General features: G+C 42.0%; 1 protein-coding gene and 3 non-coding genes across 5 annotated transcripts in view; all 4 read left to right on the top strand.

The window, feature by feature from the left end:
• The window catches only part of arhgef10 (Rho guanine nucleotide exchange factor (GEF) 10), a 60,006-nt gene that overhangs the window by 24,169 nt on the left and 22,529 nt on the right, over window positions 1-13,308 (top strand). For both annotated transcript variants that reach the window (XM_050061173.1, XM_050061172.1), the window contains 7 exons: window positions 476-646; window positions 1,361-1,506; window positions 2,223-2,407; window positions 6,984-7,099; window positions 9,065-9,192; window positions 10,774-10,874; window positions 11,228-11,349. In XM_050061173.1, coding sequence (XP_049917130.1) covers window positions 476-646; window positions 1,361-1,506; window positions 2,223-2,407; window positions 6,984-7,099; window positions 9,065-9,192; window positions 10,774-10,874; window positions 11,228-11,349 — 969 coding nt within the window. The remainder of the gene's footprint in view (window positions 1-475; window positions 647-1,360; window positions 1,507-2,222; window positions 2,408-6,983; window positions 7,100-9,064; window positions 9,193-10,773; window positions 10,875-11,227; window positions 11,350-13,308) is intronic.
• trnai-aau (transfer RNA isoleucine (anticodon AAU)) lies at window positions 11,409-11,482 on the top strand. Its single transcript has one exon. It is a non-coding gene; the product is annotated as a tRNA-Ile (tRNA).
• On the top strand, window positions 12,328-12,401 carry trnai-aau (transfer RNA isoleucine (anticodon AAU)). The gene has a single exon. It is a non-coding gene; the product is annotated as a tRNA-Ile (tRNA).
• trnai-aau (transfer RNA isoleucine (anticodon AAU)) lies at window positions 12,883-12,956 on the top strand. The gene has a single exon. It is a non-coding gene; the product is annotated as a tRNA-Ile (tRNA).

Below are 13,308 nucleotides of genomic sequence, written 5' to 3'. Positions count from 1 at the left end.
ACAGTGAACTTCAGTAAACAGAAGACGGTGTGGTATAAACATCCGCCAGCAGAGGGAGAACCATGCACATAAATCAAGGCACGTTGTTTTTCAAAGTGCTGACTTCAAGGGGAGGCTCTGAGGGGAAATGGTTTCCTCAGATCTCTTTTAATCCTGCCCTGGCACATTTACTTCTCCTGTGCCTCTTGCAGGAAACCTCAGAAAAAATATAGGACACTGGATTGCTTTATTTTTTAAGTATAAACATGTATAACAGCAGTTTATGGACTGCATTGGTTCATTTAACTTCATCTGTCATGAGTATATTTGCTATATACTGTAGATATAGAAAAGTAAATGAGAATGGGACATCATGATTTCGCCACTATGCAGATTTGGGGAGTTTTACAGGTGCAGGTTTTTTCCATTAATTAATTAATTTGTCCATAATAAGGGAATGACTGACTAATGTATGGCTTCTCTGTGCATCCATCAGGACATGTTGAAGAACACACCAGTGGGTCATGCAGACCGTCTGCCCCTACAGATGGCCCTGACCGAACTGGAGACGTTGGCAGAGAAGCTCAACGAAAAGAAGAGGGAAGCCGACCAGCGCTGCGAGATCCGTCACATTGCAAAGGCCATGAATGAACGCTACCTCAACAAGGTCTGCCCACTGCTCAGTACATGTGCCCTGACATGCTTGGTTTTAGTTTGAACTGTACAGTATGATGCAGTAGCTTTGTGGACAAGAGACAGGAGTCTTTGTTATGTGCTTTTTTTAAAGTATGCCGATTGAGGAAGTGGTTAGAGTTGATGATGCACCCATTGCTCAGTCAGTGTGCGAATTTTTGGATGATGTTTGATTCTTTTAGCATATGCTGTGGCATTTCTCTCTGTCCCAGTGTGGGCGGCCATCAGGCACTTGAGCTTCACATTTTCTCGAGTATTCTCTTGCCTGAATAGCATATTTTTAGCGCACGGCTTCGCACATATGCACATCACCAGCTACCAGCTTTCCCCAAGGTGTAATTATTTGTCTCTCTGCGGCCACCCACTCTGGCATCTGTGCCGAAACATGTGTTTACAAGATACCCTACATGGGGCAGAGGAGTTTTTGTTCTTCATGGCCTTTAATTGCTGAGATTCACAGTTGATAGCCGTATATTATATGCTGTTACCCAAAGTGGATGGTTTCACAGTAGAAAATGACAGAAAACATTTGTAGAGAAGAGCGAGATGCCATGTGACTGACTTTCCCTGCCAGACTTATTTTGAGAGTTGTTAGCTTAGTGCTGAAACTAACACTTAAATCAGAGATCCAAACTCCTTATTGTCTGTTCGCATAGTATCACCCTGACCTATCATCCCTATTCCATAGCTTCTGAGTAATGGCAGCCGCTACCTGATCCGCTCAGATGACATGGTGGAGACAGTCTCCAATGAGCGCAGTGAAATCATCAAAACCAAAGAGCGACGCCTCTTCCTGCTCAATGATGTTCTCATGTGTGCCACGCCCAATATCCGGTAAGAACAACTGTGAACCAAACCTGTTGTTAATCTCTCCGTTAATTTGCACTTTCTCCTTCCTGTCTTTGGGTGCAATATCCTGTAATCTCTTTACCATTTTACAAATTTAGAAACTAAGTGCTGTGTGTATATTTTTGTTGTGGGCTTGTTTGTATAGTTCTCTTTTCCCACTGTTAGGGAATGTTTAATGTAACTAGGATTTCCTGACAGTTAACATCTGTCTTTATATGAATTTAACTGAAACTCCCAAGTGTAGAGAAAGATGGTAAATACTGTATGTTACAGCACTGGTGTCCTTGGGGTGACTTTTGACCACACTGAATCTGTAGGTTTGGACCCATACAGTATGTCCCCACTGTGGCTTGCGATTTAGCCAAGAGTGATTGAGAGCCCCGTTCCTTTTCAGCTTCTCATCCTGTAATTGTACCATGTTGGTTGCCACATACTGCCTCTAGGAAACATGCACTGACTTTTACAAAAAATTGGTTTTCCAGATGAGTGACATTTACCTCCTGTCTTTCAAACATGATGCCCAAAGGCCTCCTCCACTGCACTGGTGTTAATCCTCCCCTTCTCCTACCTTCACCTTTTCTTGCACTCACATTTCCCCCTCACACATTTCAGAAGTGACATTTCTTCACCATAAGCAAGGTGTTAGGAACAATATCAACCAGAGCCCCTTTGACATGTGACCTTCTTTCTGCTCTGTCCAGATGTCAGGATGGCAGTGGGAGTGGCAGTGGCAATGCCCCCCTCGACCAGAAGTTCCTTCTTAAGTGGAGCGTGCCTTTGAGCTTCGTGGAAGTGGTCGAGTTTGGATCCAGCGAGGACATGGCCGACAACAGCCGCTACCCAGCATCTCATTCTGGGGAGAAGGTGGTCATCAACGCTAAGCCAAGTATGAACCACAGTGTCACATTCTGCTATTTTAAATCAGCATTCCTGTCTGTTTTTGGCGCTGTTTCTTTCTCTGTCAATGGGGGGCAAAAGGTCTGGTAGAGAAGGTATGAGAGTTCAATTAGCTGAGTTGTTGGAGTGCCAAGTAGGCCATGGGGATTTGAGACTGTGGGATAAGAGTCAGCACCTGCTGGTTAGTTAACTGCTTGTGCTTGATGACTGGTTAATAAAGTTCTCTGTGGTGATGAAAGGTGAATATCTGTCTAAGCTTGTTTAGACCTAGTTTAGAGGTTGTCAAGTGGCTTTGAAGTATGACTCTCTCCAGGACTATAATTTTAAATGTTACCTGCAGCATCTGGAACGGTTGGATCAAACAAATCGAGTGGCATGATTTGAAAGGAATACTTAGCCCACAAAATGATAATTTGTGTATCAGTTACTCACCCTGTGTTACACTGAATTCATGATGAAAAAGTTTTCCTGATGAGAGAAGAATCCTAAAACAGAAAACATTCTTGATGAATCGGAGTAATTGGGGTTTACAAACAAACTCTCACACAACTGCTGCAGTGTAATCCAAGTCTCATGTATCTATTGGTAAACACTTGCTAAAACCTTACTATTTAAAACACTTATGTATAGGCAGTCTCAGGCATGGATGGCTAGCATTTGAACTCTGCTCAGTGGAATGCAAGTAGAGTTCAACACACACACGCTTGCCCAGGCACGCTACTTGTATGCTGAGGTGTTTTAAATTGTAAGGTTTTGTCAAAAATGCATGTGTTTGGGAAGTACTGAACATACGACTGGATAAATGATACTTGGACTGAACTGCGCGAGTTGTGTGACAAAAGCAAGGATTTGATGTAGTTTTGCTTGTGTTAAACGTGGCCCCCTTTTATTCGGATTCATCCAGAATTTTCTCAGTTTTTGGATTCTTCATTCACCATGGAGGCATGTGAGGAAAGTAAAATTTTCCTCACAAATTCATGGTAACACAGGGTGAGGAATTGTTACACAGATGATCATTTTGTGGGTGATGCATTCTTTCAATAAACTAACAGAACTTTTTCCTACATTAAGAATACGTAGAATAAATAGTTGTTTCTTGCTGGACATTCACAGACATTTCTAAAATGGTGTCAGTCCCGCAAAGACCATCCAACTCTTGAGTGTGAGTATTTTTCCCCTCTGCAATCCTCTGGTCCGCTGGCTGCCGTGTCCAATGATTTCAGTCTTTCCACTGGGTTTTCCTCAGTCGCAGACAGCTGCTCAGCCACTTTAAAAGGCCCATTTCTGACAAACAAGAGGCATAACGAAAGTGTATATTTTTGTGGTAACAGCACTGCAGTTTTTATTCTAGGATGTAGATTTCTTTTTGTGTGTACAAGTTTGTGCCAAAATAATGGTAGTGCACTTTGCTGGGGTGGTGAGTGCTCTGATACTGTGTTATCCTCGGTCTGTCAAAGGTGGTTTGTATTCAAGGTGAGGTCAGAGGGTCACTCTTTCAATTGCCAATGCTAGTGGGCTGAAGTCACTACCACTAAGATACTCACTGCATTTATCTTTTGAGAAATCCTGTGATGTATTTTTATGTACGATGGCATATAGTTCATCTGCCATGTTTGAATACTGAAAGATAAATGTTCATTGATAGTCAAGAAAGGATATACTTCAACCCATATATTTCAACTGTAATGAAATCAAGTGATACAAGTGTACACTCAGTGCGCTCTCTGTTGCATCCATCTCCTGCCAGGCCACCTGTCTCCCTCTGATACTTCACTGAGCTATATATAAAGTCCAGCAATTGCAAGAGTGTAGGTAACAGATGGCACAGACAGAACTGAACAACATCTGGTCTTACTGTAGGGTTTTCCTAAGGCTGCAGCTGACAGACAGGTTCAGGGCCACATCTTAACCCGATGTGATGATACAAGTGTGTGCACACACTCCTTATCGGCCTGAGGGAGGCCATATGGGTCTCAAGTATATTGTTTGGCTCTTATAACAGGACTTATTTATATTCCTCAATAATAACTTAATGACCTTAACTCAGTTACCTCTTTCTGATTTAGTTATTCCCCCACCAACTTCAGCTCTGTGTGTGTCTTTCGGAATATGTGTGCGCATACAAATGTGTGCATTGTCCAGGAACTTTTAACAAGTGGAAACAATTGTTCCTCAGTCAACTGTGCGCAGCCAAAAGCAGCTCGGTGACCAGGCTGCTAGAAGACAATGAAAAGGCTCTCCAGCATATGATGTCACCTCTTTTCGTGTCTGTCTGCTTAGTTCAACTCTTCTCCACACTGCATAGCAATCAGACCACCATGCAGCCCGTTACTTTTTTCCTGCTGCTTACAGTCAGTATGTAATTTGTAGATATATTGTTTGTTTTTAAGAAGTGTGTAACTGCTGAGATGACTGGTGTGTTTCCAATGATGCTGCCAGGCCTGTTTTGTTAGAAAACTCGTGGCATTTGGCACTCTCACAAAGAGCTATTCAGGAAGTTGGACCCGGGTTGAAATGAGTTACACAGTGCCCGTTTTGTCTGTGGGAATGATCAATTCAGTTGTGTGTTATCTGTATTATTAAATTAAGATAACATACAGCAAAAGATAGTTGAGAAGAGGGATGAAATACAGTCATGCATAGGTCGTAGGGCCTTTTATTAACAGAGTAGAATAAAAAGAAATAGATTCAATCTACTTGCCTGTTTGATTTGAACTCAAATCATGCACAGGGATATTGCAAAATATAAAGCTCAATCACTTATTTGTTATTAAACAATGCCAGTATTGAGTAATATTAAGTAGAGTCCCAAGATAGCACTTTATCATATGATTTTGGTTATAAATGAACTGTTGTAGTTGTACTCGCTCCAAGCGTTACACGCCATAGAACAAGCATGCGAGGTTTATTCAGCATTTCTGCCCTGACCTGAATTCAACCCCCTGTGTGTCAGCCTTTGCTGAGACAGATGAGCCATGAAAATTGCATACAGCTCCATTAGAGAAAGCGGTTAGCGAAATGAAAAACACAAAAATATGGCAACAAAAGTGCACACCACACTCCAGCAACACATTTATTATTTGATCCTATTTATGGTTTATGTAAGTAAAACCTAACTTACAGATGTATTGAAGGGCGGCTATGATTGGATCCAGTGACATGAATCACTGACCATGAAAACATCAATGAAATCCAAAACCCATATAAACTACTGCAGGCCTGCTGTGTTCAGTGTGTGCTTTTGTGTGCAGGGGTGCCCATGCATGTGTAAAAACGACAGTATTTCGGTGTCTCGGAGTAGCCTCTTGTGTACAAACCCAGAGGGCGACATTTTAGAGCGATTCTCCCAGAGACCACCTACAAATGCAGATTGTAGTGATGCACAAATGGGGGTAAAATGTCCCCTGAATTCCCAGTCAGCGAGACCTTCAGGAGAGCACTGGACTGGGTTGCCATGGAACTGGAGCACCAGGCAGATTCTGTGACTATTGTAGAAGAAGAGGAGGAGGAGGAGAAGGAAGGGAAGGGAGAAGAGAAAGTAGAATGGCAGAAGCAAACAAAGTCGTTCTGGTGCCAAAGACTCTTTAACTGTTTGTTCACCGATGCACACTCTGAATGGCCATGTTGTGTGCACTGAAGTGTTTGCCATGAGGTTTTAATTTGAAAGAGCTCTGTACATTTTAATTGAATGCCCTTGATAACTTGTCTGTTGACAGTTTTCGCCAACCAACTGGCGTAACCCCTGTACTCTATGTAAACTGTTCTTCATGATTATCTTTATGATTGTGTGTATGTGTGTGTGAGAGAGAGAGATAAAGAGAGGAAGACCTGCCAAACCTTTGATGAGCTATGTGGTTGTGTTCTGTGCAGCACTGTGCACAAAGCAAACCCTTGTTTCCTCTTGACACAGGACAACAACACAGTAACCGCTCTCATCACATCACATACGTTCATTAGGTTTGATATTTTGAATGCAAAAATGATGAGAGGCAGATACCTAACTGCATACATATTTCAGCACACACACAGTAGGTACACAAGCAAAGAACAGACAGAATGATATATGCTGACACTGAAAATCGCAATATCTGCGTGGCCTCTGAAAGCAAACACGAGATCATAATGTTCTTGTGAACAAGCGGGCACACTGGTGAGAATCACTGCCAAGTTTGCAGAGCTGTCACAGCTCCCCGTGGGAAACTGACTGATTGGCCTTTATTGATCTTTGTTAGTCCAATTTTAACTGTGTCTCTCATCAGTCTGGCCTCACTCATTGCTGCTTATGTATCCAACTTTCTATAAGGCGACTGTCACCGCTTTTTAGGTCTCAGTTCAATTTACTTGCTCCCTCTCGGTTGTGTATGCGTGGGAATGTATATCTATGAGTCACTGCTATCTGTGAGTTGACAATCTCCATTAAAGCTTTGTGACTAAATTTGAACATTTCATTTTGGAACAGCCAGCGTAGCTTCACATCCACTGGACGTTTATTTGCAGTGTAAAAGTTCTGAAATGCCAAAAACAAGACATTGGTTAATACTTTGCTTTTGTATGTTTCTGTGTAGACAAGTTGTACATGGGCCCAGGCCAGTTGTATCAAGATCTGCAGAACCTAATCCATGACCTCAGCCTGGTGAACCAGATCTCCGGCATGATTGGCAGCCTCAAAGGGAACTACCAGGTACTGTATGACTGTGCTAAACACAAGCACTGAGTTAGAAATACATCAGTGGAACTCAATACATCTCTATACTTCATTTAATCCAGAGAAGCATCAGTTTATCATGCCTGAAATGGAGTCAGTGTAAAAAGAAAATCAAGTTTAAAGTCATTACAAAGGCAAACAATCAAGACAAGTCGTGAATCTAATTTGTTATGAATAACTGAGTAGATGTTTTTTTGTGTTATTTTGACCAAATGTTAGCTGGAATAGTTATACTGTCTATTTATATTCTTGGAAGCTTACCAAAAGTTGACATAGACAAATGTTCCTGCCGTGTACCTCAGGAGGTTTAAAATCACATTCATGGTGTTTCCCCCTCAGAGGTCCATAAGGGCTGGGCTGTTACGAAGACATATAATGATTAAGCTGTTGGAATGTGCCAGCGTGGGCAATTTGTCTCTGGGAGACTGGGAGTCTCTTAAGTCTTGATTTGCACCGCTCAAGCCTGTCATATCATGTGGCCACACACAAGCCTGTCTGTGCTGTTGGGACGGAGGCTTAGTTTGCACAGCGCAGCATGAATGTGTGCGAGGCTGTGTTTGTGCTGTGCTGGTAGGTCTGTCAGAAGCAGAGTGGGAGGCAGAGTGAACAGAGAGGCTCTCAGAGAGACATGTGTCCCAGAGATGGAGGGAGGGATGGAGAGGTTGATGGGAAAGGAAAGGAAAAAAAACAGGAGTGGGATGTTTGAGCTGTGCACAGCCAAGCATTTTCCTCAACACTAAATTTCATAGCCTAAATTGTACTGACTCTGTTTTAATAATAGATACACTGAAATGCTCTTCATACATTTTGGAATCATGAGTTGAAAGGTCAAGGCTGTCACCAAATAACCATTTGTATATTAATTAATCCCCTAGTGTTACAATGAATTAGTGAAGGCTGTTCTTCTCACATGACTCTGATGAATGAAGAATCCAGAAATGGAGAAAATTTTTGATTTTTTTAAGTCATAGGGGATCAGCTTTTACCTTCATATCAAAACGTCTGGTTACAAACTCTCAAACAACTGGACAGACTGCTCTTTCTGCCAAGGAACTAAACTGAAAATGAAACTGATCTATGCTTTAAAGCCAGAGTCCAAAAACACAGGAGCTGACACAGACAAACTAACTAATTAAGGCAGTGGTAGACCAGCAGCTTTTTTGGACTCTGGCTTTGAAGAGAGCATAGATAAGTTTCACTTTCAGTTCAGTTCCCCACCGGAGGAGTTGTTTGAGAGTTTGTAAATGGATATTTTGATATAGTTTTGCTGTTGGTAAACATGGCCCCCATTAACTTCAATTGGGCAAGAATTTTCAGTGTTTTGGGATTCCTTTTTCACCGTGTAGGTGAGTGAGAAAAACAAAATTTTCTTCACAAATTCAATGTAACATTGAGTGAGTAACTGATATACCAATGGTTATTTTGGGGGGTGAAGTATTCCTTTAAGGCCAAATTTCAGATTGCTTCCATCAAAACTGATCCACTGATGATCTATAAAGCAGTCTTCACTGATTGGCAAGAAAAGTATATATGTGAGTGGAGTGAAGGATGTAATTAAGACGTATCGTATTTCCATATATGAAGGAGCAAAGATACTCGAAACCACTTACAGTCCATTATAATGCAGTCTAAAACAAAAACTCTGCATACCGCAGCCTCAGAAATATGTGTGAATGTAATTTACTGGACTGCATTACAGTGGCAGGTTTTTTTTATCTTTGTGCCACACAATGTAAATGAATGTCTTTAAATAAATGTGGTTTTTATGATGTTTAAATGCTCTGAAGTACATTTATTACATTCCTGTTCCCAATCATGATCCCATCCCTAAACCGTTCTTTCTCTCACACTCTTATTTTTCCCCTTAATTTCTTGACTCTTTTCCTCCCTCTCTTTACCTCTATTTTTTTCTATCTATCCCCCAAATATCTTTGTGTACAGAATGTAAACCCCACAGTGGCGCAGGATTGGGTATCAGGTCTCCAGAGGCTGATACTGAAGAAGGAGGAAGAGATCAGGGCAGCTGACCGGTGTCGGATCCAACTCCAGCTGCCTGGCAAACATGACAAGTTTGTGTTTTACACACATGCATATATATACACATCTCTTGAGGTTTAATTGTCTTTCATACAATACAAATCGCACATGCAGCATTTTAACAATCACCGGTCTCTGCCCTTGCCCCCCACCCTTGTCTTTTTTATCCTTGGTTTGTCTTTATCCCCTCTTATCCTGCTTTTTCCTCATGTCCTGTGTGTCTGTAGCTTGAGGAGAGCGTATTAGAGCACATTTGGGTATTTGGATAAACAAGTTTCTCCACCAGCTCTAATCTGAGGCATGAATCTCAGGGGAGGAAATGTGCATCAGTGTTTGCAACCAAAGGCTACCCAGCGCTGCAGCTGTTGCTCAACACAAATGCTCATGTCACACAGTGTGTAACACGCTATTATAGTCTGCACGTGGTTCCCCAAGGGTGCACCTTGTTTTGGCTTTTTCACACTCTCTCAGGAACCAGAACTGTCTTTCGTCTCTCTGTCTCTCTCTGTCTCTCTCTCTCTCTCTCTCTCTCTCTCTCTCTCTCTTTAACTTCCTCACTCCATCCCTCATCCCCGCTACACTTAGCTGGTGAGATTATCCACGGGTATGTTTGGAAACACAGCTGTGCCGCTCTCATTCCTCCCCTGATCCCTCAATCGCAAAGCACACAAATCACAACACTTCTCACCATCAGTCAGGGACGGGAGTGATGCATTTCAGACAGAACCCCCACCACATACGCATGCACACATAATGGCTTCATGACCTGCTGATAGAAGCGATAATTGACATTGACTTCTATCGCATTTCTGTCACAGTCTTGTCTCGTCAGTCAGCATTGCATTGACACACTCATGTGCCCCCTTGGCTGGAATTTAACCCAGAAAGAGCTCGCTTTATTTGACTATATTTTACTGTAAAAGATGCTAAGCAGTGGACCAGTGTGTATGCAAGAATATTCAATCATTAACATGACTGCTTAGATGTCAATGCAAATCCAGGCCCTATGGTTGCCTCAAGTGTTGGCACATCTCAAAGTGCATTAATCATTCAGTGCAATCTTGTAAAAGCATTCCTCATATTTGGTTCACAAATACATCATAAATACTGTCTGGTTCAAGCTCTATGCGATGACTTTTATGTCGTAAAAGATTAACTTTCAGCTTCTCTTAACTTCAAAATGCCTATTTTTGTTTAAAGTGCACTGGCGTAAAATTGTAGCCCCATACAGATAGTGAGGATTTTTTTTTTGTTAGCAATGAACAGAAATGATAAAAAGTATTGTTATAATCCTGTCTAATGTCGTCAAAAGTGCAGCAGCCTGCAGTTATGAATTCTGACCTCCTGTCCAGTGTGTTGCTGTTGTTCTGACTCACCACGTAGAGCTTATTTTTTAAGGTCTATGTGGTGAGTCAGAACAAATATTCAGTAAATCTAGTGTTACAATGAGAAAAGTTTGAGGCACTAAAAAAAAAAAAAAAAAAAGCTCGTCTCAAAATATGTCCTGAAATGCATTGATTGGATATTTGTGATTTTAATATGATAGTACTAAAGGTTTGATTTTTTTCTCTTTCACATTAATGGTGTTTTTGTTTTGTCCTCTCTATCGGCAGGTCGGGTAAACCCACTTACTTCAGTGCAGTGTTCAATACTCTCAGCCCAGCCATTAAACAGTCATGGATCAGTAACTTGCAGATGGCTAAGCTGGCTCTAGGTACAGTACACTGTCTGGCAGTACACTTCCACTGTCTCAGTTGCACAATATTTTTTCCCATTTTAATGGTGTATCCATGCATGTATACAATATGATGGATCATTCTTTGAACCCACTGGTATATCTGTCTCTTCAATCCATTGCCTATAATTATCCAAGTTACTACTGTCGAACATTATTGGATAGTATCTGTTAGGTTAACAACATATTAAGTTAGATGGTTTTGGTGTTACAATGTGACTTCTAGAGTCTAGTATTCTGCCGACAGGTAACTTTCGATTTAAAACACTTACTGCATACTGTACATTATTGAATGAAGTGTTTATTGTGTGTGTGTTTGTGTTTGACATCAGAGGAGGACAACCTGCAGGGCTGGTTCTTTGCAGAGGATGATGGGAATCAGATCAAGAAGCAGAAACACCCTCTGTTGCTGCGACAAATGCCTGTGGTCATGTCAAAACTACAAGAGTTCAAGGTGAGACATTGTCCTTTGCTACAAGTTTCTGAAATGAAGGCTGTGGTGGAATACGCATTGGCCGGTTAGCTCAGTTGGTTAGAGTGTGGTGCTAATAACGCCAAGGTCGCGGGTTCGATCCCCGTACGGGCCAGTGCTCACATTATGGCCGAGTGCTAGAGGTTATACTAGCTGTTAAGAGATACACAACATATCAGATAGGCATAACTGATATACCGGAGGTGTCACTGTATCTTAAATATCCTTTCTCCACTGACAAAAAATTGTGTGTGAGTTTGAGATAGTAACTCAGGTATTTACTACAGATGAGAGGGTTATCAGTAAAATTGGTATCTTAAATCAACTGTCTGAGTGTCCATGTCTCAATTCATGTATGTAACTCTGTGCCCTAAATCCCACACTCTGATCTGACTGATCAAGTGGGCCAAAGAAAGTGTAAGTTGGCTGGTGAGCTCAGTTGGTCAGAGCAAGGTGCTAATAAGGCCAATGTCGAGGATTTGCTCCCAGTACGGGTCATAAATTATAGCACCTTAAAGAAACTGTGTATAATATGTAGGGGGATTTAAAGTCTTCTAGCGTTAAGGATTGTAGATTGCAACCAGCTGAAACTTCCAAGTTGGAATTCCTTCAGTGTTCAGTGAAGCTGAATTGTCCACAGAGATCTCCCTCTCTCCAAAACAAACGTACCAGGTGATTTAATCCAGTAAAAACACTGAATAAAGCAGTTTCACGTTACAAATCAGTGTTTTTCCTACACTGTTTGGCATGTCACAGATGGGTTGCTCACCTAGCACCAGCTAATGTGTGCTCATATATCTTCTCTGATAAATAAATATTTGCATTTAGATGTTTGTATTTATGTTCTAGCTGGACACCATTACATGACACTTGGAGTCAAAAATGCAATGGAATCAGATTACACTATTTATATGCCCCTGACGTACACACTGTGTTGAAACACAGCCCCCACATGCACATGGCCGGTTAGCTCAGTTGGTTAGAGCGTGGTGCTAATAACGCCAAGGTCGCGGGTTCGATCCCCGTACGGGCCATTCGGTTTTGACAGAACAAAAGGCAGCTGTCTGGGTAGAGTTGTCATGTAATGGGTTTTATTCATGTTGTCAAATGCTGGCTAGAAATGTAATGGCATAGTGGGCTGTCTCTGTGTATGTAGTCTGAGTGGGTGGAAGTTCGTTGCATAGATCAGCCATTCATTGGGCGGAACTTTTGCGGTGTTTGATCTTGCGGGGATATAGCCATTTTTCTTCCATGGTTCGTGTCCTGTAGACGATATTTTTGTGGGCGTGTTACACCAAAACCTGTTTCCCCCCGGCAATATTTTTGCAAGCTCACCGTTGCTGTGGCACCGTCCAGAACGATTGTGATTGGTTGAAAGAAATACAAGCAGCCGGGGCGTTTTTCTCCAATCTTAAAGTGAGAGTCTGCCCAGCCAGACCTTTCTTTTCTTGAGAAAGGGCTGGTGAGCGAGACTACTGTGTATGTAGACCACAATACTCACCCACATGTGCACATGGCCGGTTAGCTCAGTTGGTTAGAGCGTGGTGCTAATAACGCCAAGGTCGCGGGTTCGATCCCCGTACTGGCCACTTGGTTTTGACATAACAAAAGGCAGCTGTCTGGGTAGAGTTGTCATGTAATGGGTTTTATCCATGTTGTCAAATGCTGGCTAGAAATGTATCGGCATTGTGGGCTGTCTCTGTGTATGTCCACCACAATACTCACTCTCTGCCATAATTCAGCACCCCCTACACAACTGTGTGTACTGATCAGCAAAGTATAGAATGACGGGTGTCAAACGGCAGTGGGGCAGGTTTGCTCACGTAGGGTGGCTGAATCTCACAAAGGCCTTTATAAGTTTCTGTCTATCTTGACACTGATCAAACTGGAAAGTAGAAACACCTGTTATATTTATTTTGTGAATACCCTCACAGTGACTTG

Source organism: Epinephelus moara, chromosome 14, assembly GCF_006386435.1.
Source record: "Epinephelus moara isolate mb chromosome 14, YSFRI_EMoa_1.0, whole genome shotgun sequence".
Taxonomy (NCBI): Eukaryota; Metazoa; Chordata; class Actinopteri; order Perciformes; family Serranidae; genus Epinephelus; species Epinephelus moara.
Note: the sequence above shows the minus strand (reverse complement) of the source record. Positions and strands in the feature narration are given on the sequence as shown.